The 23,515-nt window shown below is 43.4% G+C and overlaps 1 protein-coding gene across 2 annotated transcripts in view; it reads left to right on the top strand.

The window, feature by feature from the left end:
• The window catches only part of vwc2l (von Willebrand factor C domain containing 2 like), a 28,364-nt gene extending 5,768 nt beyond the window's left edge, over positions 1–22,596 (top strand). For both annotated transcript variants that reach the window (XM_053878066.1, XM_053878065.1), the window contains 2 exons: positions 9,912–10,041; positions 17,977–22,596. In XM_053878066.1, coding sequence (XP_053734041.1) covers positions 9,912–10,041; positions 17,977–18,128 — 282 coding nt within the window. In that variant the 3' untranslated portion in view covers positions 18,129–22,596. The remainder of the gene's footprint in view (positions 1–9,911; positions 10,042–17,976) is intronic.
• Positions 22,597–23,515: the final 919 nt, after the last annotated feature.

Here is a 23,515-nt window from a genome sequence, read left to right as displayed (position 1 = left end):
TGGTCAGTGTGGGCCTAATTGGAGCTTCTTTCAGGGGGTATTGGTAAACTGCAAAATGTTTGCCTTTCACTGTTGCAGCAGGTCACAGAAATGGGAGGAAAAAAACAAGTGGAAATAATTAGAGGATGGATGTAAAAAGTGAAGACCTTTTGAAGTCTGCTGCGGGGAAACAATTCAGCCGCGGTGTTTCATTCATTTCCTTCTATCGCAACACAACAAATCCGTCTTGCAGCAGCCGTTCAGTCCACAGTAAATATTGAATGCCTTCAGCTTCATGGAAGTGGAAATTGACAGTCATTTAACACAAAGCAGCCGCCTGCCCTGTGATGTCAGTCTGTCATTTCGGGGATTTAATGCGAGTTTGACTCCCACATCAGCAACCCAGCGATTCAGTCTGCGCTCATTTCCTTGTACTTACTGACATCAAGCACAGTCATTTTTAATGTGATGTGTTGGGAGCGGATTTTACTTACTTTACTGTACTTTTTGGCAATGGAGTTACACCACTCTCAACCTCAGTAGGTGCACCACTGCATGGGATGGGTCAGGTGTTTATCCAACATCATTTCGATCACAGACCAAGACATTGTGTTGTCAGGATTTGGATGTCAAATCTCAATTGGTCTCGTCCGATACAGAGGAAGAGTCAGTTGCATCTATGACTGCATGTACCCATGAATTTTATTTCATGTCAATCTATGAAGCCATTTATGCTCCCTTTATGAGCTAAACTGTACCCGTCCGTTTCAAATGATGTTACTGGTCACATACTTCCATGCCCTCTTTACGATGATATTGCTCTTCACCATCATATCCACCAGGGGGAGCAGCCCAGACTCAAAAGTTTATGACGCTGACAACTCCAAAACAAACATGGTGACTGTGGAGGAAGTATCAATGACATACCTTTTGCACTAAAGACAAAAACGGAGACAGCGTTGTAGGAGGCGCAGGGCAATGATGCTGCCAAATATATTGCCACTGGAGGACGGAGAATTTCCACCATTGTTATGTCTTCTTCACGTCTCATTAGAACAACGTATCGGGTAGTAACAGCAACACGTCTGAAAGCTTTGTGGAAACGTGCGGAAGTACGGACAAAATAGACACAAAACAAAGACAGGAGGCTCTGTCCATGTCCGGATCCGTATGTAACGTTGAGCATATATGGGTCTTAGCGGCGCAATGCGCAGTAGACACATTGGCTCTACTCCAAGCTTCTGAAAGTTACCTGCCGTCTTCACAGACAAGGGTCCACTCCATGTCTGACAGTTGGCTGAGTGACCTTTGTTGTCATGAGTCTGGTTTTCAGTGAGGGTGATAACTTGATCATAAAAAAAGCACAGTGACTAGAAGAACACTAGAACAACATCTGAGATGTGCACCACCATGATGGTCACCTCACCGTGCAGAGCCGCTGCATATCAGAATGGTGAAGGTGAAATTTGACCATAGTTGCTTGGCGGTATGGTTCTGAACTGAGGTGTATTTGTGATCCAGTATTGTCCACCGATGACAAGCTGTGACCCAAAACAAGATATAAACTGCACTATAGACTAGTCGAATCACTGCTTTAAAAGAACCTGTGACACACGGTCAGTGAACATGAATTTGAAGTTGTTGTGTGACGAAGAGAATGGGTCAGAGAAAGGTCATCCCTGAAGGTCCTCCTTAAAAGCCTTCCTTAAAAATGCTGAGTCTGCCTTGACAGTACAAGAGCGTTGATTTTGCGATTCACGCTTAGGGTTACGCTCACGAGAGTCCAAATCCCGATGCTCCTAAAGCGCCGGGGAGGCGCCTGAAGAATATTGTCTTGGGCTTTTGATGTCCAAAAAGGATTAACTTTATTTGTCTGATCGTGTGAATCTTGTCCTTCTTTGTTAGTAAATAAAAGTAGCTATGTGATATCACGAAGATGCAAGTCACTTGGCAAAAAAGCATGTGTATGTCAACAACAGATGACCCCTCCCATAGTACAGTCACATGTACATTGTTGTAATATGTGAGGTGGTGATGTCAATCCAGCGAAATAGGACGCAGACAGAAGGGAAGGAAGGTCAGCTTGTCTGTTCCTGCTCAACCACCAATGTTTTGGGCAAGAACACAAGGGTCAAACGCCGTTCTGAGTGGACCTGTCAAGACTGGGAAACTACACGAATGTCATTGCGGCTCATGATGTCCGTCGATTGGCTCATTCGGACACCGGATTCTGGAGGGCGACCTTGTAGGAATTCACACAGCAATTTTCTTCGCTGTCACTTGAACCAATTGGGCTGTTTAAGGAGAAGTGTGTCAGATTGAGGACGTGATCGGGTCCTGCAGTGTCTCTTTGTCACTCATAACAGTCACAGCCAACGCACCAGTCCACTTCTAAGACTGAAGCAGGAGGAACAGAAGTATAGTTGACATCATAGTTTTGAAAGTACATCATGAATTTTAAGTCAATTTAGAGCAGCCATTCTTAACCATAGGGCCAGGGGCCATGGCTGGGTCGTGCTAAAAGTTGTTTCGTTTTACACTTTTGTGCCTTGAGGGCTGCGAGACGCTCAGTTTTAATACATTAGCAACGTATGGCGACAGTAGTGTGTCACTGAATTGACTTGACAGCTGCAAATCTGTGACAGTTAACAACTATGGAGATGTTCTTGAAAAGAAAAAATGATAAAGAAACGGCTGGTGCCCCCCCAACAGTGAAGCAGTTCTGAAAATTAATTAGAAAACATTTTATGGTGATACTTTCATTCACACTTTACTGACATCTTCTTTGGAGAATATATTATTTTTGTGATGTTTAGACCTGGTTTTATTATATTTATTTAATTCCGAATTTTATTACTTTTTTTTTTTTCCAATTTTCTCAACAGTTTGCATCAAGTGTATTTTTTTTTTCATTTTTTCTTTATTAAATTTGATGGACATGACTTGCACCTGGTTCTGCTGCTGGATGGACTTTTGTATGACAAATATCTTTGCAATGACCACATGGTTTCATGTCATTGGTTTGTTTATGAGTAAGTAGATTAAATATGGTTGTTCATTACAAATGAAATTAAGAGTAATGAATCAGTTCTTATTACTTAAAAGGGCCCTGGGACCATTTCTTCTGGGAAAGGTGGGCGCCGAGATCAAAAAGGTCAAGAACCCCTGCCTCAGAGGAATATTTGTTACGGCCATCAAAAGACAATTGTGTTGCTCTGTAGTGAGATACATACAGCGCTTACACACGCGTACAGTGAAGTACAGAATAAACCCGAACTTCTGCAGTGGCAGAGGGAACAAGAAGTTTTCAGTTTCCACCAGAACAGGGAAGCAAAGCATGCAAGATATGTAAATCCCACAGAACTTTGCAGACTGAAAGACTCAATGTCTTTTTAGAGGTAATGACGACTGTCAGTTTATTCTTTTTGAAAAACATCCGCGTTGCCTTTGCACCGCTTCTGGAGTCAGCTGGGGGGAAGCATTAGCTGAACTCAGTTTCAGTAAATGGTCGACAACTGTAGACAAAAAAGAAGCCAATGAAACTCGTGAAAGTTGGAATGCTGCTAACCACAGCGAGGCCACACCCCCCAAAATACAGTGGCCCACTGCTCTGCGAATGGCAGTCTTCAGGCAGGTCACTATTAAAAGTAGGTTTAAAAAGAAGGAAGCGCTGCTCATGTTTGACCTGCTGTGACTCACCAATGCTCATTAGGAAGCCAGCTTTGACCTCAGCAGGCCTGGGCAGTGAAACGTGGTAACCAGCCAGCCATGACGGCAGTTTGAGATGTCGATGTCGACGTGTGATGCCGACTCACACCAGCTGCTGATACTGAAGAAAACATCCACTACATTAGATGACTGAGCATCGTGCTGTCCTCACAAATCATTGTACGACTTCCGCAGAATGCAGTTATTTACGTTAGCATCCTCAGCATCAGTAAACAAAAAAAAAACACTTGACTCAAGTGGTTCCTGCTGCTGTCGACACATTTTTGTGGCATCAGGTGTGACCCTCTGGCTCTGTTGTTCTCACACCATCCTCCTCTCGGGCCACATTACTTCACTATTTATTTGTTTTCCCTTCCTCATCTCAACTTTGCGCCAAACAAAGCTCACTTTTAAACAGAACCAGCTCCAGCTTGCACACACTCAGCGCTTGGTTCAAGTCATAGTGTCTACTTACGATATCGTGTGCCCTAAATCATCCCCCACTTTCCAATTACACTGTTTACTGGATAACCTTTAAAAATGAATGATGTTGAAATGCCAGAGTGATAAACATCATCATCATCGTCGAGGGAGATTATTCATGTGCATAATACTCTCCTTTTAAGATGATGATGCAAGAAAGGAGGGGTTTGCCCAGCACAGTGTCTTAGCAGGAATTCAGAAAACACCACCACAGACTGAGTTTTGCTGTGGTTTGTATCAGCTACACGTGTCCCAGTCACGACCCACTGAACAGTTCATTGAAACTCAACATGTTTTTGAAATGGACACACAACGTTCCACCAGTTGAAATCGCAACTGTTTCAACCAGTACCTGCGACTTGTGTGGCAAGTGCGTCGCGACTCGGACTTGAACGATTCTGAATCGATTCAAAAATGTCCAAATCCTGATGATGTAGATGTATAATAAGCAGAACTTAAAAGCGGAACTCAGTGGCGCAGCGCACTGTACGGTTCGGACGAAAACAAACATGGCTGACTATGAGATCCAATTGTTGACGGTATTTCTGAGGCTCCACAACCGGACCCTGTGTAACAAAATACATCGCCAGTCACTGTTTTAAGTCGTATTAATGAACAACTGGAATTCATAAAAAATAATGAAATCTGCAAAAAAAATAACCTCTTTGTGGCGTATAAGCAGTGCACATTTCTCAGTGCAACAATTCGTCACGCATGTGTATTGTGTTGTCATCATCCATGATAAAGCAGAATAAATGGATGTGAAATTTAGGTTTCAACTCGCTCATGACTTGGGCACTTCCTCTTTGACGGTTCGGCTTATGAACATACTCAACTTAATTAATAACAAAACCTTCTGAAATGTCTTTAAAAAAACAAACCCATGGTTAAAACATACATTTGAAAATTCAATGTTAAAGCAGTGAATCTCAAATTATACTGTTTGTTTTTGAAGGTTTGTGTCTAAATGAAAACTGACATACAGAAACAAGTAAATAACTGGTAACTGTCAATATCACTGGGGTCAGTGCAACAGCATTCTTACTTTATGCTCAAGGCAATGATAAAACCGAGTGTCTGGCTCAGTGTGAAGAAAGAATGTTATATGTGTGTTCACCATTTGTTACTGACCCCTGTACGAGTTGTGCGATTGATCAAATAGTAGTCAAGTGTCATGTAAAGAGGATCCACAATCCAGTGGGTGTAACTTGGAAAGTCATGTTGTCAAGTGCAGTTTACCATGTAGTTCACCACTTTTTTCATTTTCATTTTTGCTGTTACTACTGTTACTGTTACTTGGGCATTGATGCTGTTACCACAGTGTTGATGCAGTCGAAGCAAAGATCTGTTGATTCCCGGATTATCTATTATGACTCATATCCATATGTGTCTCACTACCAAATTATTTATGTTTCTGTTTCAACTATTTTGCAGTTGAAAGCTGTCAGGCATGGAGAGCACAAACCTCGCCATCTGGAAGGATAGTTCCTCAAACGTGACACGATTTGAATATTCCCCTTGCGCGGTCCATCAAGATAAACAACCGCTTCCATTCCCAAATGAGTCCAACGTTTTATCACGACATGGCATGTGTGCCAGCCCAAAAGTGGATGAGGGCTGTTTTACACGCTGTAACCTTAAGGAATCCTCGGTTAAACAAGACAGACCTCAGATTTTATGAGCTGCGCAGATTTAACCATGATCCTCAGTGCAAATCATATAATCCTATTATCCACATGGAGAATCATGAATATGAATGAATATGGCCGAAGACAAGCCTCTTTGTGATGGATACTGATTGTACATGACAGACACAACCCTGACCATCCACTCCTGACCCTCATTCCCCACGTTCCCGCAGCACAGATGACATTTCCTCGCAGCCTGAATGTTTGTTAATCTTCCAAATGTCTGAGGCTTTGTTCACTGCACAGACTGATGGTGCTTCTGCAAGTATGGTCTGAATATGTCCTTATATGTTTCATGGGTGATTTATGAGTGTTAGCAAGATTCCCGTCACAAATTTCTGCCGAATTCAGTTATAAAAATGTGAAAATTCCTTCTGCCTACAAGTTTCGCATGATTCCTGACGTCACGGAAGCTTGTTCATGTAACCTGCAAAGGCTCATGGGATATATGACCAACGTCACACTGCTGCTGAGGGACTTCATGGAGTGACATTCTAACCATGGTTAATAACAGTCTTAAAAGATGAAGTGTGTTTTTGGCTGGGAGGGAGAGGGACACGTATTTGCCATTACTAAAGACCCCACTACAATGGTTTAGTGGGTTAGCTTTGTTTTGTCAAGAGGGACGCTGCAGGATGTTGCACCTGTAGCAGTGCCTGGGTGTCCTGGAGAGCTTCACTGTCAAACAGGTCCTCCAGGATTCTCAGACTTATTGAATTGATTCATTATTTGCCGACATTTGCGAATTAAAACTGTAACTGGCAATACAGTATGTTAAACAGAGTCGGAAAGTAGACTGGTAGTTATCACGTTGAGAGAGACGGGTCAGTTGTCTTTGTTTTTGTCCCCCCCCCGTGTAGCGTTTGGAGATCCAATTTTGATTTCTGCCTATTATATATTTAAATCATTGGGAGTTGGACATTTATAAGTCGATTCAGAATCGTTCACGTCACAACCCTTGGTGGCAATATCTGTGGGCAAATGTGAGCGTTTGGCTTCATCCCAAGATGCGAGTGGGTATGACGTGACGCACATGCCACATAGAGGCACGGGCGCAAGCAGACATTTTAGGGACTGGTTGACCCCAGTGACCCAGAATGTTGGATGTTCTCTTTGGCACTTTTGTCAGCTGAGCCAATATGCAGTAGCTAGTACATGTCAGGGCACCTCTCTTGTTCTCACACATCTCTCATATGTACAATTTAGCTCCAAATTCAAGCTGACAGAACACAGTTTGCCACATAAGTTCTGAGATGGGAGCGTGACATGTGGTTCCAACACTACACTGATTTACCTGCTAAATTATCATAAACATCGAGCTGAGATCGCATGCGAGTCAGTTTTGTTTTTATTATATAAGCTGCTTCTAATGCTTTGGATGAGACTCTTTTTTCTTGTCTAAGGCGACCATAAACAAAAAAAAAAAAAATTGGATGCAAAGCTACTCTGTGAGTGTGATATTTGTCCACTGGAGAAAAAACATTGTTGAAATCTTTCCGATCAGGCACGTCCATATCCAGCCTGCATCAAAAGTTCATGTCTATTATACTGTAAATTACGGAGCCCTGGACGTGACATGCATGACTTAAAAAGCATTTTTTTAAATTGTTTTATCCCGAGATAACGGTTATCTCAAAATAATTTTCAGCTTGTGATAATTCATATCTCGCGATAACAGTTATCTCAAAATCATTTTTAGCGTGTGATAATTCATATCTCGAGATAACAGTTATCTCAAAATAATTTTCAGCGTGTGATAATTCATATCTCGCGATAACAGTTATCTCAAAATCATTTTTAGCGTGTGATAATTCGTATCTCGAGATAACAGTTATCTCAAAATAATTTTCAGCGTGTGATAATTCGTATCTCGCGATAACAGTTATCTCAAAATAATTTTCAGCGTGTGATAATTCGTATCTCGCGATAACAGTTATCTCAAAATAATTTTCAGCGTGTGATAATTCATATCTCGCGATAACAGTTATCTCAAAATCATTTTTAGCGTGTGATAATTCGTATCTCGAGATAACAGTTATCTCAAAATAATTTTCAGCGTGTGATAATTCGTATCTCGCGATAACAGTTATCTCAAAATAATTTTTAGCGTGTGATAATTCGTATCTCGAGATAACAGTTATCTCAAAATCATTTTTAGCGTGTGATAATTCATATCTCGCGACAACAGTTATCTCAAAATATTTTTTAGCGTGTGATAATTTGTATCTCGAGACAACAGTTATCTCGAGATAAAGATTATCTCGAGATGCAATAGTAAATGTCAGCGCATGCATAAGAACCTCGCATTTTGTTTACGTCCTCCTGTAACCACAGTGTCTCCCATGGCTTTGGAACTGTTTGTCATTCACTGTCTGCTAGTAGAGATGCGTAATACCTATTATTTTGAGTAGAAGACACTTGATCATAGTGTTAAAAGCGCACAGACTTGCAGACAGTGACCAGCAACGTTGGCGAACAGTTACGAAGCCATGGGAGACATTGTGGTTACAGGTGGATGCGTACAAAATGCTTTGCCAGAGAGGCAGCTACGGGATAAGTCATGCATGCCACATCCAAAAAAATAAACACATGCATGTCACTTCCGGGACTCTGGAGTAAATGGTAAACAAGCTGCCACCGTGCGATCCGCCCCACAATGCACTGCAATAGCATTTGTGTGTCACTTACACTTGGTCCTCACCTGTGGTGGAGTGTGACACCTTCGGAGTCGATGCTTCCACAGTTCAGAGCACATTGTTCAGACATCTTGCGAAGCCGTAACCATAAGGAAGTTTAACAGGCTGAGGAAACTGCCAGACACCAGACAGATGGAGGCTGGCTCTTTAACAAGATGAAAAATACACAAAAAAAGACTTTTATTTCTGAAAAAGTGATACAACACAGACAATCCATCCAAATTAAAAACTGAAAGGATTTGTTCCTCACAGAGCAAATGACATCAAAGCAGTATGTATTTTTAGAAGGCGGGAAGAAGATTTCCTCAACACAGATAGAAGAAAAAAAGCCCAAGACTAAATAACGTACCGGAGAAGAGCAAGGCCCTTGAATAATGACAAATAAATGCATAATAATAATAATAATAATAATAGAATCTGTTTAGAGATGAACCCACTCTTGTCTGTTCCAGTTCAGGTGCAGCCGAAACCAAACAGTCACTGTGTCGGGCTCGACTCTCACGGACTATGTGAATATGGAAACAAGCGTTACAATAGCTTTACTCTTCTGTTACACGTTCGTGCTTCCAACAGCACTAATGTAAATATTGACAGGGCAGAATAGGTGGACGACTGACACTCAATGAACAAGACAAAGTACTGACGCAAAAATGGATTTAAGACAGTCTCTTCTAATGTACTGTCACCTATGGTTTTTCTACTTCCTTTCTTTGAGGGTGTTTTTGAGCAAATAGAAATAGATTCTTCAGTCTATGGATTATCGGCTCCTCCCACACACAAATGAGCTGGATTGAATTTGGAAATATGATGGGGAAATGAAATAGCACGGAATCAGAAACACATGTTTAGTTTTCCTAATCTACTGTACTAAAGCATTCACCTGAATAACTGTCAAAGAAACACCACCCTTTGTATCGAATAATCCTGTTGACAAATATTCAATGATTTCGAATGCTTGCAGCGTAGTCCTGAAATTGAAGTAGGCTCAAGCAAAACCGCCTAAAAGCAAACCAAACGTAGAAACCAACTGGAGTGCAGTCATTGAAAGTGCGGGCTAACTGCGCAGACACTTAATAAACTCACCGATGAGCAAAATAATACGTGACCTTTCGCGCGCAGTCTGTATTTATGCACTATGTAATTGCCTTACAGTAATTTTCCGGGAAGATAGAGGCCGCCGCCCAGAGGGCTCTGATTTACATCTTCCAAAGCAGCTGAGATAAACGCCACTAAACTGCATGGGCAGCTATTCTCCTCTGTAGGGCACTTTCACTTTTGCCTTTATTTTGCTCGAACAAAGTCGGGTGCTTCCGGGGAGATCTCACGGTGGCTGTGTCTCTCTCCTCTCTGTCCGCAGCCGTCGCCCTGCGAATGGTGCAGATGTGAACCAAATAGCGAGGTGCACTGCGTGGTGTCAGACTGTGCCGTGCCAGAGTGCGTCAACCCTGTGTACGAGCCAGAGCAATGCTGCCCCATCTGTAAAAACGGTAAGTGCCTCCACCGATGACACTTCTGAGGCATACCTCGCTGCCTTCATTTGATCGCCGGACCTCTGGAGCGTGACATCGCACCTGTTTAAGAAAGTACCACCCAGGGCCTTGTGAGCTCTAATAACCAGAGCCAGCTTTAATTATAAATGGCTCTCTCTGAAGGATAAACATTACACAATTGATTAAAAGCATAGTCGGAGAAAGTAATGGGTCCTCGGAGAGCTTTTTATCTCCCGGTGCACTGCCGCCCTTGTCACATGCCGCACATCCCTAAATTAGAATTATAGGTTTCCAATGGGTCATTGGCTATTTACAAGGCAAGGTGGAATGTTGGCCTTTGCCAGCAACAAGACTGCGGGACAAGTTTATGACTGAGGTCCAGGAAGCGTTCGTGTTCTGCTGGAAATGATTCATAACAAAATCTCCAAGGCTTTATGGAGAGACCAATAATCCATTAAACACGAGGTTTAATGCTTCAATATATTTTTTAAAAAATCCGTTAGTCAACAAGGAGCTCAGTGCTTCAAAAATTCCGACAGAAATTGTTACACAGAGGCTTCAGAAAACTGAAAGCACAACATTCCAAACTATATTTTGGACAGAGAAGTCACACGCCTGTGGGAGACACCTGGGTTTGTTCTGGGTTTCTTAACATTGCATAACAGGAAGATAAACTCCTTTGTCTATCAGGGAGGTTCCAGAACCCTCCCCCCACACAACTGGTTGTTTATCGTTTCCATGTTACTACACATCTCCCTCAGACTCTTCATTTCAGTCCCAGAATCCTCAGAAGCCACAGAATATTTAACTGTCATCATAAGGTTCCAAACAAATGCTCCAGAAAATCCACGAAAAAACAGTGGTGCAGGGCAGGAATTGACTGCCCATTGTTTGTGAATTGAACAAGGTGGGATTGTCTGCAGAAAAAGCTTGGATTTGCGTTGTCTGTAGAGGAAATAAACAGTCATCTTCTCTTCCTCTCAAAGCAGACACAAACAAGCATATGCAGGCTAACAAGCCCACAGAAGCTGCGAGGAGCAAGCTAATCCAGCCTGACAGGACACACTGACACCCTTGGCATTTCAGGGTCGGCTTGTCATTTCCAGGCTACCCAACGGTGGCAGGTCAAGCTCTGCCAGCCAAATGGGAGACGGAGGGTGTCATGAGGGGACAAGGAAAGGACTGTTGAGTTATCTTTGGCAACAAAAGACATCCAAACTATCGACGACAAACAAATGTTCCTGTCAGTGAATGGATTTGTGAATTGGACGGTCGTCCAGAGACATTTATATTGCGTAGAAGCGCACGATGACTCACAATTATATGAATTATATATCTAAAACTGCCAATTATATGGCTGTTATTTATAGTGTGTTTCGTGGAAGTACTGAGTGCGCTCAGCTTTATTTCATTAAATTTTGTATTAAGAACATGTGAGTGATGAAACAAGTGATTCTGGAAATGTTTAAGTCGTAGTTAACTCATACTTTTGCATCTTATTATGTTAGTCAGTTAGTTTAAATGCATCACACTGCATGTTGTTTTGCCATGCAAATAGCCAACAGAATTCAGGTTCGCCCGCGCATAATCACAGCGCAGTTGCTGTGATGTTTTGACACATATCATAAAGAAGCAGAGCCGTCAGAGCGCCACCTTAAATGTTTCCAACGTGCAACACATGTTCACCTTCAGGCTTGCTGCCCACACAAATATCATCCCGAGCGACTGTGACAGTCACACAGTCACGTAAGAGGCGACGCACCATTCTGTTCTTGCATACTTCCGAGCAGCTTGAAAGCTAAAATAAATGCGTCAAAGTGCAACAGCCCGCTGCTTAATTCATGAGGCAGTTGGAGGATCAGTGAGACAGAAATGCAATTAAGCCATGTAGAGGACATTAACAAGAGATTGTTTGCAACAGAAGGCTGAATTATCCTCAAACTGTAAATGGATACTAGATTTCCGGAGCTTATTCCTGATAGTCATTAGACGCCCAACAGCAGTGTGACTTAAAAGAAAATAAAACCATGAATCATGGGGTTGGATTCATTATTATGAACACTCATGAATAATTGACGGGGTCTCAGTCAGTGTTGAGTAGTTTGGTGTGATGGATTGGTTCATTGGTGTTGCTCAATTATCTGAAGAGGAAGAAAGTCGTTTTAGAAGAGAAAGGAACGCGTGTTCAGCCCAACCAATTATTTCATAGTTAATCTTGAGAGAGCGGATCAGCTTTTAATACATGTAAAGAAGCATCTCTGTACAGGTAGTGTTTTCATGATGTATGTGCTGAGCAGGGTGAACATCTGCCCAGGACTTTGATGGTGGCCCATGGGGAGTTTTCCGGTGCTTATGTAATTTCAAACTCCTCTAGCGACAGCTCATGTAATGCTAGTATGAGCAGCAGGCGAAGGCCAACTAGGGACTTCAACTCAAGGGACATGGAAACCTCTCAATACTCATGGGATGTGTTCTGCGTTGATGTGGGAAGATAGTGTATCTGACAGAAGTGGAACACAAGTCGCCAAAACTCCAGATGTCATTTGCTTCAGTACAGTGGTACCTCGGTTTTCGAACATCTCGGACTTCCAACAAAATCGGAGTTCGAACCAAAATTTCTAGATTTTTTTGCTTCGGACGCCCCCTAAATAAGCTGGAAAAAACATAACATGCGCGGACTGATCAGCTGACCCACGACGCGCTTTGTTATTGTATATAACGCAGCCTCTGTATGCAGACGTGTCCCGTTAGCTACATTTACTGACTGTTCCTGTCTCCACACTGGACCGTGGCAGAGTGTCATAGGGGAGGTGCTCGCTCTCGAGCATGCTCTCCAGGGTTTGATGTCCTGTTGTGGGCTGGAGCTGGGACAGGGATGAGGCGAGTCTGGGACAGAGCGTTACTTGGTTTATGACTTTGTCACAGCCAAACTGCACAGAAGCGCACATTCAGAGCTGGACACGCACCAGGCACCTCTTCACTTCTGGAGAGACGTCACTCACTCAGCAACCCCTCCCACATGCAGCGGCCACACACATAGACGAACAGCCACCTGCAGCAGACACTCTACATTCACTCCTACAAAAGACTATTTTAAGGCTTGGAACGCATTATTTCTTTTTCCATTCATTGTAATGGGAAAAATCCATTCAGATTTCAATCAAATCGCGAGGTACCACTGTATTTGGCTTTTCTCTTCACTGGTCCTTGGTCCTATTGTGTCCACAAGCATTCTCATTTGTAGTTGCTCAGTCAAGCTCAAAGTTTTAATTCACCACAACGCACAGAATCCAGAATACTCTGAAACTCATCACAGGTGTAAAGATAAAGTTCATTCGCTGTTTAAAAACTTCAAATATGATGGCCCTAATCGGACTCCAGCATGGAGATGCCTCCCCAGGATTTGTTCTCAGAATAGGGGTCAATCGCAGAGAGGGATCACCACCACTCAGTCGCCAAGATGGTGCTGGAGGGGTGCAAGACAGTTGCCGATTGGAGAGTGGAACAGCATGTCGCAAGTCTGAGACAATCTCAGCGTAGTGGTACAAAATCCAAACATACAGGGACCCTATGTGGCTAAAGCGCTCCGGAGAACTCTATCAAACATAGCACTGACATGAAATCATCACTGCTCTACTCAAGTCAGAAACATTAGCGGAAAAGCATAGAAGTGGGGCAGAGCTAAGGCTTAATGTGAGCGCTTCGTTGGAGGCGTTATGCTTGGATAAGTTGTTTGCGACACCTTGGCTTCGAGGCAATACGCAACCGACGTTGGTATGCAAGGACTTTGTTGCTTAGAGACAATACAAAGAGACATTCATTATTGGCACTGTAGCTCGGAGGGTAGACATGAGTGATGTCACTGCTGGAAGGTATCTTTGCTTTCAAGCATTGGCTACAAGAATTCTTTGAGCCATTATCTCAATGGCATCATTAGAGTGGCACATTGTGAGCGATGTCATCACTTGGATATGTTACACGAGGGAAAGCGATGCTTGTACAAGCGGCATTGGCAACACATCTGTTTGGAGGCAATATACGAATGATGTGGCGGCTCAATCTTTCTGTGCTAGCGGGTGCAGATCGGACAGTGATGCAGAGATTATATCTCCAAAGGTTTGAAAACATCCTGCAATTGGAGACCGAAACAGTCAGGCATCTAAAATTAAAATCCTTTTTTTCCAGTTGAGTTCCATAGTCCTACTCGTGCAAGTTTAAATGTTGACCTTTAATTGTCCGAAAGTATTTGCAGAAGTTCCTCCGGGACCCCCAACAAATCTGGCTGCAATAGCAGGTCAGTGTGTGCTGGTCCTAGAGGAGAACAAACGCAGCATTTGCTCTCGAATTTTTCTGAGAACTGCCGACTCATTATTGCAAAGCTCTGACAAATTGTTCGACGAGTCCACTGTAACTCGAGATGATGGGTGAAAAAAAAGGTCTGGCAGACGTTTGGAGAAGCACAATTGTTTCATACTGTAAACATGCACATAAGACACGGTAACGTGTATTGGACGTGGAGAATTGCTCATGTGGGAAGCACTTCTGGCCGGGCAATGAACTGTTGGTGAGCGTGTGCGTGAGTGGGAGTGATTGAGCCCTCGTAGGCTTGTTACCGTTCAACAAAATCAGATCGACTGACTGTCTTGACAAGCTGCCTCTTTTTTTATTCAACAAATTTATAATTTCATAGGACGCCTTTCGAGCCTGAGGGTAGAATTATGAAACCTGTATGTGATCCTAACAGCCTGTAATGAGACCTCATATGCATTCACTCTTTCGTCTGGAGTCGGAGCATTCACTGACAGGACAGTTTGAAAACATTTACAAGTTCTGAGGGGAAGAATTGATCACAGAAGTGCGAGGTGACTTTGTCCCTCCCACTGTGACAGGCAGACGAAACGGTGCCCTTGTGGTTGCGCATCCATCTGGTTGTAAATAATCACATTTGGCATTTAGCAAAGATCAGCCTCTCTCCGCATCAACTTCCACCGCGATGGACCTGTAACCTGTGCCAGCGGCCCAAAGGAAGATCAATGAGAGTTAAGACCTGGCGAACGTTCTCAATGTCTCCTCTAAGCTCAGATCAAAGCGCCTTATCAAGTCTCAATAAGCCACGAGACTCATACATGCTGAGGCAAAGCTCTCTATCTCACAGCTCCCCTTCTGAGTCTCTGATTCTTATTTTCCTCCACTGCTCTTGTTTCTTGAAAAATAATTAAACCAAAAATATATTGCTGCAAGCCGTTCTGAGACTTGAGATTCTTCAAGCAGATGCTTTGGACTTGATATTATTCAAACTGCAGGGGGTATAGCCACGAAGGAAAAGTGAAAACATAAAATAAAATGAACGGTTTTCCTCTAAAAGACCAGTCTGACTAGTACATGTTTTAATGGATTCAACATTATGTCAGGTTACCATGAATTCATTTATGTATTCATTGTCTCCAGCTTGGTCTCGGCCTGCTACGATTGAGCTGCTCTGGAGGATTTGGACCCTGTCATGCCGTAACAATGCAAGACAGTCTCTGTTACCGGGTTTCCCCTTGGGGCTCTGCCTCGGCACTGGCGAAATCAAACCAACTCTCGGATGTCCTTAAGTCTTCGGTCCCCTGTGCGGGTCCCATGGCCTCCAGCAACCGGCATAAACAGTCTAGGCGACAATCATCCAGCTGGAACTGACAGTGGCGCCCGGAGCGCTCTCGATCCTGCTGAGCAGGCCCACGTGGAGGTCTGTGGGTGCCACTTGTTGACAACCGTGTGCTTAACTACAATGAGAAGGACAGAAAGAAAGCTTTTGAGCGTGAAGATGAATGGGCTGCATGATGGAGTTGCCCTCCTGCCAGGGCCAAAAGGACTTTCTACCACTTCATCCTCCTTCTGTGGCCCAGGAAATAGGTGCTCACTTGCTATTTAAATTGCACTGCACAGGGTTGTTGGCAGCAGAATGGACATTAAAAAGAGAGGGACTGTGGGGGGTTGAGGGAGGCGGGTGGGAGACAGAGGCTTGGGGGGACAAAGATCAGTTGTAATGATTTGTGCTGAATTGGTTGAGGCTTTTCTTTTCCAGTCAGCTCATAGGCTGGTCATCCGTGAGAGACTCAGTATAGCACTGCTAATGGTTTTCTAGGCATGTCCGGTTGTTTCAAGACCCAGAACCAAGTGGCGAGATCTGTCTGCGGAAGGTGTCTCGAGTGGCCCTGATCATGGGCTGATGAGAAACAGTCCACGTTGACAAAGAACTGAGTCCGATTCTGTCAATCCTTCCCTGAAAACTCGATTCTACCTCGCCTCATTCACCAAACCTGTGGAGGTTGTGCAAACTAAAGCATGGAACCATCAATTCCATTTGAGACTGGTCATAGTTATGTGAAGAAAGGGGCAATATATTTAACTGAGGTGGAGTAATCGGACTCCGATCACACTCCCAGCAATCCATCCTGCCTGAATGCCTTTTTCAGGTCGAGAAAAGACACTTTCTCACATTTACAGTTCAAACTGTGAGTTAGCTCGAGCTAAATCAAATTTACAGGGACTATAAGGTGTCCATGAATATTAGCAGTGCAAGCTTCTGCGTCTCCCAGAGTTATGAGACATATGATCTTTTTATGACCGCTCATATAGGAGTCTTTTGAGGCACGTTCTAAGTCAGAGTCACCGTCACACCTATTGAGCCTCTGACTGCTTCATTTAAATGATTAAGGTGACGCGATTTCACGGCGGCCTGCAGCACTCTGGCTCAAGAGCTGGAGATCGGCTGTCTCCAACGGCGCCGAAATGGAGAGAAGCAGGGTTTCAAGACGAGTAGAAATGGTTCGCTTCGGACAGGATCTTGAGTTGGACTTAAGTAAGACTGAAAGTCTCCATGTAAATTATTTATTATGAAGGGCAATTTAAAGGACAAGAGGCATTAACTTTAAGACGTATTTGATGCTTTTAATCTGGAGAAAAGCTTTCAGCTTGCGACTGAAATGTCTATTTACTCTGGAAGGTTGTGTCTGACTTATGTTGAGGCAGTTATCACAAGTCAAAAACTCTTCAGAAGAGACACTTGGAAGGAAGAGGCAATAGTTTGAGTTCCCAGGACGTTAGCGCGGTACATTCAGAATAATTAGAAAAGTCATTCTATGTAAACAAGCCGACAGGAAGCTGATGCATCTAAATGTTTTCAAGTTTTGGTTGGAGCTTGTTTCAACACAGTTTTAAAGAACAGAACTGCGACGCTGCTGTGAGGACAACACAAACGCAAAGTGTTTGAGCTTGTAGCCTGGTTTATATCGGACGGACTCTGACAGATATCGATGCCGTGCGAGTGATTCTACAATGAACGGCGCTGTAGTTCTTGAGACAAAAGAAGAACCAGCAGGATCCCAGCAGCAGACTCCGCGTCTCCGTATGAAAAGATCCTTATTAACAAAGACATCAACGCAGAACTCCTCCAGTATTTTGAGGATGAGCGTGATGTCAAAACTAATCACAGTTGTTTATTGTTGTAAAAGTCAATATGTGTGCGCTCCGAGAGAAGCGGAGTGATTGCAGAGAAGATCAGCAATGTTTTTTTTTTGCTTCCCAGGCTGAAGTGATTAACTCCATCCTTACTGCTGCCTCTCAAAGCAGTTCCTCTCTGTGTATTTCTGTGGCTCTCGGCTGCCAAGTCAGTGCCTGGCAGCCTCTTCTGCTCGCGGCACATTAGGATGCAAAGCGCTCCATGTTGAGGGAGACGGGGAGACTAACAAAAGCGCTTTAGTGTTGCAAAAACAAGCCCATCGGTGCATGCCCGTGAAAAGATCTGTACGTCTGCTCCGACTCCCTCAAGCTCTCTGCATCACTCCACTGCTACTCCAAAAAAAAGAGGAGCTCTCAGGAGAGCCACATCCATGTCTTCTTGTTCTTACACCTTCTTTTCTGTCCGTCTCCTCTCTTCCCATGCGGCAGGTCCAAATTGCTTTGCTGGAACAACGATCATCCCAGCCGGAATTGAAGTCAAGGTGGACGACTGCACCATCTGCCGCTGCCACAACGGCGACTGGTGGAAGCCGGCGCAGTGCTTACGGCGGGAGTGCCTCAACGGCCAGACTTTGTCATAGAGAAACCCGCCGGGGACGGTTCTACAGCTCAGGCAAGACCCTGCCTACTGCACCATTTTTGTGTGATTGACAGGGCAGGAGCACAATTCCTCAGCGACCTGCAAAGCGCGACAGAGATGCTCTCACAAGCTTCACACGAAATACCGAAATAGCCAGTGAGACAATCGAACTGGCTTGTGTTTTAATCATCCGTATATTTTCAGAGGACTCTGCTTTACTCGCTGCTCACACTTCACCGAAGTTTCTACGCTTTCTGAGCTCTTTCCAGGCCCCGTCGGCAACGTGACTCGCTCACGATGATTTCGGCGTGTATGTCATCGCCTGTCACACTCCAGTCAGTGTTGTGAAGTTCCAACAAACTGCAAGTGCGCAAGGCTTTGCTTTGTTGTCTCGCAAGGTTTGACGCTGTTCAAAGCGACGCTGTTTCGCTCCTCCACCTCAAGAGCTTGTTTACAAAACGCACATCACACTATCGGTGTCTTCATCAGCGTTTGTTTCTAATCACTGTGACAGGAACTCGACACTCGCAGACGGAGGCATCCACGCGAGCGTCTTTTGTTTTTAAAACTGTGTATAAAGCGTCTGAACTTTCATCCACAAGAGAGCAAAAGATTTGTCAGTAGGCAGTGGGGATCACTCCACACAGGGCGAGTCAGATAATGGATGTTTTGACTCGTTGATTTGAAGCGACCAAATCACAAAAACGAACGCTGTTCTCCATATTGTCTTTTTTATAATAGCGACATCATTATTGCCAGTTGTTTGACTTAAGAATAAGTCAACATACTTAGTCAAGACTCCTCATCCATTCTTCACGTGAGCAAGTTTGTCACAGTCTTGTTCAGTTAGTCGAGACAATCACCTCCTAAACGGACTTGTGACGACCAAGAATTAAAGCTGACTGTTGCCCAGTCATGTGCAGTGGGGCCCTCGATAGCTGCCAAAGTCAAAACATGGACATTAAAGCTTGTTCACCGGGACCCACACAGTAGTGTGACTCGGTGGAAAACCAGGCAACTTTTCAACAAGCAATTCTGTTCCTCTAACAATGTTTGGGCATTCAAGTAGATTCCGAGACTCAAGGGCCACATCTAGCTCTAGGACCTTCATATAATTTCATGATCCATAATGCACTGCCATAGTTGAAGCTCAAACAGGAAGTCACCTCCACAAAACACACCACTTGCTGATCCTGTTCAGACTCGCAGTTTGGACTGTATCTTTGGTTTAGGACTATAGAGATCAAGTTTGGCAACATCAGCGTCTGCAGCGCTTTAGTCTCTTAAATATTTAAATATTCCAAATGAAAATTGATATAAATCAGAGACAAGATGTCGACCCTTTGCTCACGTCGTGTTTGTCATTAAAAAAAAAAATGTAGACTACAATAATAACACTTGTTCTTTTGATTCAGGCATTGTTATTGTTTTGATTCTCTCCGAGGTCCATTATTCTCCAAATATCCACATCGACGAACCGCTTGAACTTGAGCTATTAAGTAATTAGCGAGCAAAGCGCAGCCAGCTTTAATTTCCTTTAATCACCGAGTATTGTGCGATACATCATCGGGCTGAGTGTCTGTCCGCTGGGCACCGCGGGTGGAGGACAATAGAGTGGCAGTCCCATTCATCCACCGACTGGTGCATCTGCAGCCAGTCGGCCCATTAGGACTCAATACAAGGCTGTGAATTCATCGGGCTTCCTCTTCGTGTTTTCTCTTCGACGACTCAATCTGGCCAGTGTTCCGCCCGCGTGGCCCGCGGTTTAACAGCCAGACAAGCTAATGTATCGTGTTGATATTTTCTCCCACCACAGTCCTCCCCTGACCCGGCGGCACAATGGAAAAGCAGCCGACCGGCTCCAACAACGCGGCACTTTTGTGATGATAAATACCAGTCATTAATTCAAAAGGTGAATTCCAGTGCGGTGGCGTCATTCATCAACAGAATCCCTTCCGTTTCCACAAAATCTCGTCCTGTTAACCTTTTGGACCCCAGTTTCTGGGCGGTGATGGATGAGCCGCTGGGGAGCAGAGTCGGGGAGCAGTAATGAGACAGGAATGAATACTGGAAAGCCACCCATCAAGACAGATTTTTAAACTCTTCCACCATCTGTCACGCAACTTTGGCGGAGAGACACGTGAATTATCTATTGTTCGTCTCAAACTTCTACTAACAAGGTGCTACGAAGTTTCAGTCGCTAACAAACAACCAGGGCTGGCTCGGAGTGTCCTGAAATTCATCTGATCACAAGTGAGTCATCGCCTCTCGGCATCTCTCCAGATTAAAAATATAGTCAGGTTATTCCGATCTGGGCTGAATTCAGAGGAGTTTGTCACTTGACTGTTATGATAGTTTCACTTGGCAGTTAAATTGTGGCTGTGTGAGAACAAGAGGGCGTGTCTGCAGACACTGAGAGGTTTGTAGCATCATGTTGACAAATAAGTTCCTGTAATATTTCCAATAAAATCTTCACACCATTTGTGTGAAGTGACAATTTTTAGTGAAAAACAAACTTGACAAGGCACCTGCCTTGGTTTAGCTAGAGCACTGCGGCTAAGCTCCAGTTGGTAACGCCATTTTTTTCCCCATTTTTAGCACTGGCAACAACCAAAAATGCCATCCCCACAGAGATGAAGGGAATAAGTCAAATCTGGGTTTGACTTTGGAGGTCCCACTGTCTTGTGACACCGCTAACAATATAACAAATACTGACCAATAATGTCGCTCAAAGGCAGGACATCTGAAACTAAACACCGAGTATGTTGTCACCATGTCTCCCAGTATCATCTGTGAAAGTGGTCATAATGGATAGACAAATTTTGAAGGGGAAGTTATAACAAGTCACGTGTTGATGATGTCACTAGTACTGAAATGAGTGTCTGACTCAATAAATAGAAGTTATTCATCGTTCAGATGAGTTTAGGTCTCTCTCCTTCACCTCGACCCACCAGCCTGTAGAGTTTTGTAAACCCCCACCCGTCCTGACCATGAGACACAGACTCACTGTAGCAGGAAATCATTTGTTTAACTCTCCTGAGAATACGATTTTCATTAGCAGAACTGTTATATTTAATGTGTGCCTGAAACCACTTGGACCAGAAAAAGAGAAACACTGTTAGGATACTGTTTGTTTCTTTCATGGAGGCTTTGTCTGACGTCTGATTCTCAACATGTCATGATTGTATCTGAGGGAAGAAGTCATCGCTGGGATGTTGAAGGGACCCTCCGTGCTGCTCATGTTGTTAATATGTAAATATCTCCAGACGTGTGTATTCTGAAACAGAGGCCCAGGACGCTGAAGGACACGTGTGTTATTGATCAGGACACAAAACTATTTTGTTAAATAGACTTGAAATGAAGTGTTATTGGGAAAACAAGAGTCTCGATGTTTTTTGTGTGTGTCGTGTCTTTGACTCTTTCCTAAAACTTAGCGTATGACAAGCAAGCCAGTTTTAGTGTTTTGGCAGAAACCAAGCTAAAGGTTAGCATAGTTTTTTAAGCTGTTACCACTGGAGAAAACCAGCACTGATTTCTTCAGACGAGATGGAATATGTTGGACCATTTTTACCATGACGGGACGGCACCATTTTTATAATAACACTGACAAAAACTGAGTCAATGTGTGCGAGAGTTGACGACTAAAAACAAGAATAAAACGTTTTGCAAGAAATAAAAAAATAATCAAAACCTCCCATCTAGTTTTCGTTTACCACACAAGACAAAAAGCGACACATTTGTGCCGACAGAAGTAACCTACAATGACATGTCCTTTTGCTGCGCCTTTGTGGTTTCAAACAGAACTGCATGCAGAAGGAGGGCGGCAGTAGGTCTGCTATTTCAGTTTCCGCGACATGGAAACCATCGTGGAGCTTCGCCATGCCAGCAAAATATGATCCCTTTATTGAAGACGAAAGCTCACATGATGAGATGTATTAAAACAAAGCGGACACATCGAAACATGCATCAGGGAACATGAACTTGATCATGGACATTTTCAGTGTGTCTTCAACGAAAAAACTATACTATATGACAAAACTGCATCCGCAGCTGTTGCGCGTCCAGCCAGACAAATGAAGAGAGGGACTGGGTGAGGACGGCTGCAGATAGGAGCGGGATTTATTTCACATGATTAAAAGCTACTGTTACTGTTGTAACCAATTCAATAAATGTTCAAACTTTACTTTGGTTTATTTATTTCAGGGGGTGGTTAAAAAAATACTGGCAAAAAACCTGCAGTTTAAGTTCGTATTTTCTATAAACCTGTTGATGGTCAACTACAAAAGTATAGCTTTAAAGTTTATATCATTTAACACCAACTTAAAAAGTTTCTATTCAATGTAAAACATAAACAAGTGTATCATTTATAAATGCATATTAAGTCATCAAAACAGTAAAGTTGCATTGAGAATTAATTCAATTTATTCAAGATGCTTATTGCAGATTATTTAAGCTGTGGAGCAGAAGTCAACTGGGGAAAAAAAAAAGTATTTCTGGAATGTCGAGAATGACAAAAATGTTTTGACTAATACTTGACAAAAACACATGAGTTTTCGTTGACTAAAACTAGATTCAATTGTTGTGACTTTTAACTGAAACATCACGAAGAAAAAATATGTGAATGATGTGACGAAGACTGAAAAATGGGCAACAAAATGAACACTACTGGAAAGTGCTATTGTCAGAGAGGACCCAACCACAACAAAACTAAATCTTCATTAGATTGAGTACTTTCCAGCATCATACTTCAACTTTCTTACAAGTTGTGGTATAAATTGACAAAAAGAAGTGCTTGTGTAGTCAATATGCTAATGCTAAAACATTTGGAAAGTGAGCTAATTTGTTAGCATGTGATACAGAAGTGAAGTAAAATCATAGTGTTGTGTTACAACAGAAGAATGATCATGTAGTTCTTTAGTGCTTACAAAAAAAAGCTTTGTGACAGAGGTATGCTTAGATTTAGAGCACGTGCAGCAACACTACAGTCTTCTGTAATGTGCAAGAATAGAAACTATTCTGCGCTGTGTAAAATACCGAAAACATGTATTCCAAGTGCCAAGGCTGCGAAGACTAGCCGTGATAACAGTGTCGCTGCAGAGCTATCATTGAAGGTGGACTATTGAATCCTGCGTGAGAAAACGCTGAGCAGTGGCCAGAGCTGACATCAGGGCTCCGTGTCGTTGTTATGCTGAGTGGGTTCAAGGGCATCAGTCGCCGCTTCATCCCTCCATTTTGTTTCATTACAAGTCTTTCTGGGCTTCTATCTCATCTACGCCGCTAATTGCCTCCTCCCACCTTCGCCCACCTTCCTCCTTCGCTCGGTGCGGCACAAAAAGGGAAGCAATTTTTTTGCAGCGCGCAGCAATCAATAGCAATTACGCCCATCTC

This window comes from Synchiropus splendidus, chromosome 10, assembly GCF_027744825.2.
Source record: "Synchiropus splendidus isolate RoL2022-P1 chromosome 10, RoL_Sspl_1.0, whole genome shotgun sequence".
Classification (NCBI taxonomy): domain Eukaryota; kingdom Metazoa; phylum Chordata; class Actinopteri; order Syngnathiformes; family Callionymidae; genus Synchiropus; species Synchiropus splendidus.
The sequence above is the reverse complement of the archived record's forward strand: the minus strand, read 5'-3'. Positions and strand labels throughout refer to the sequence as shown.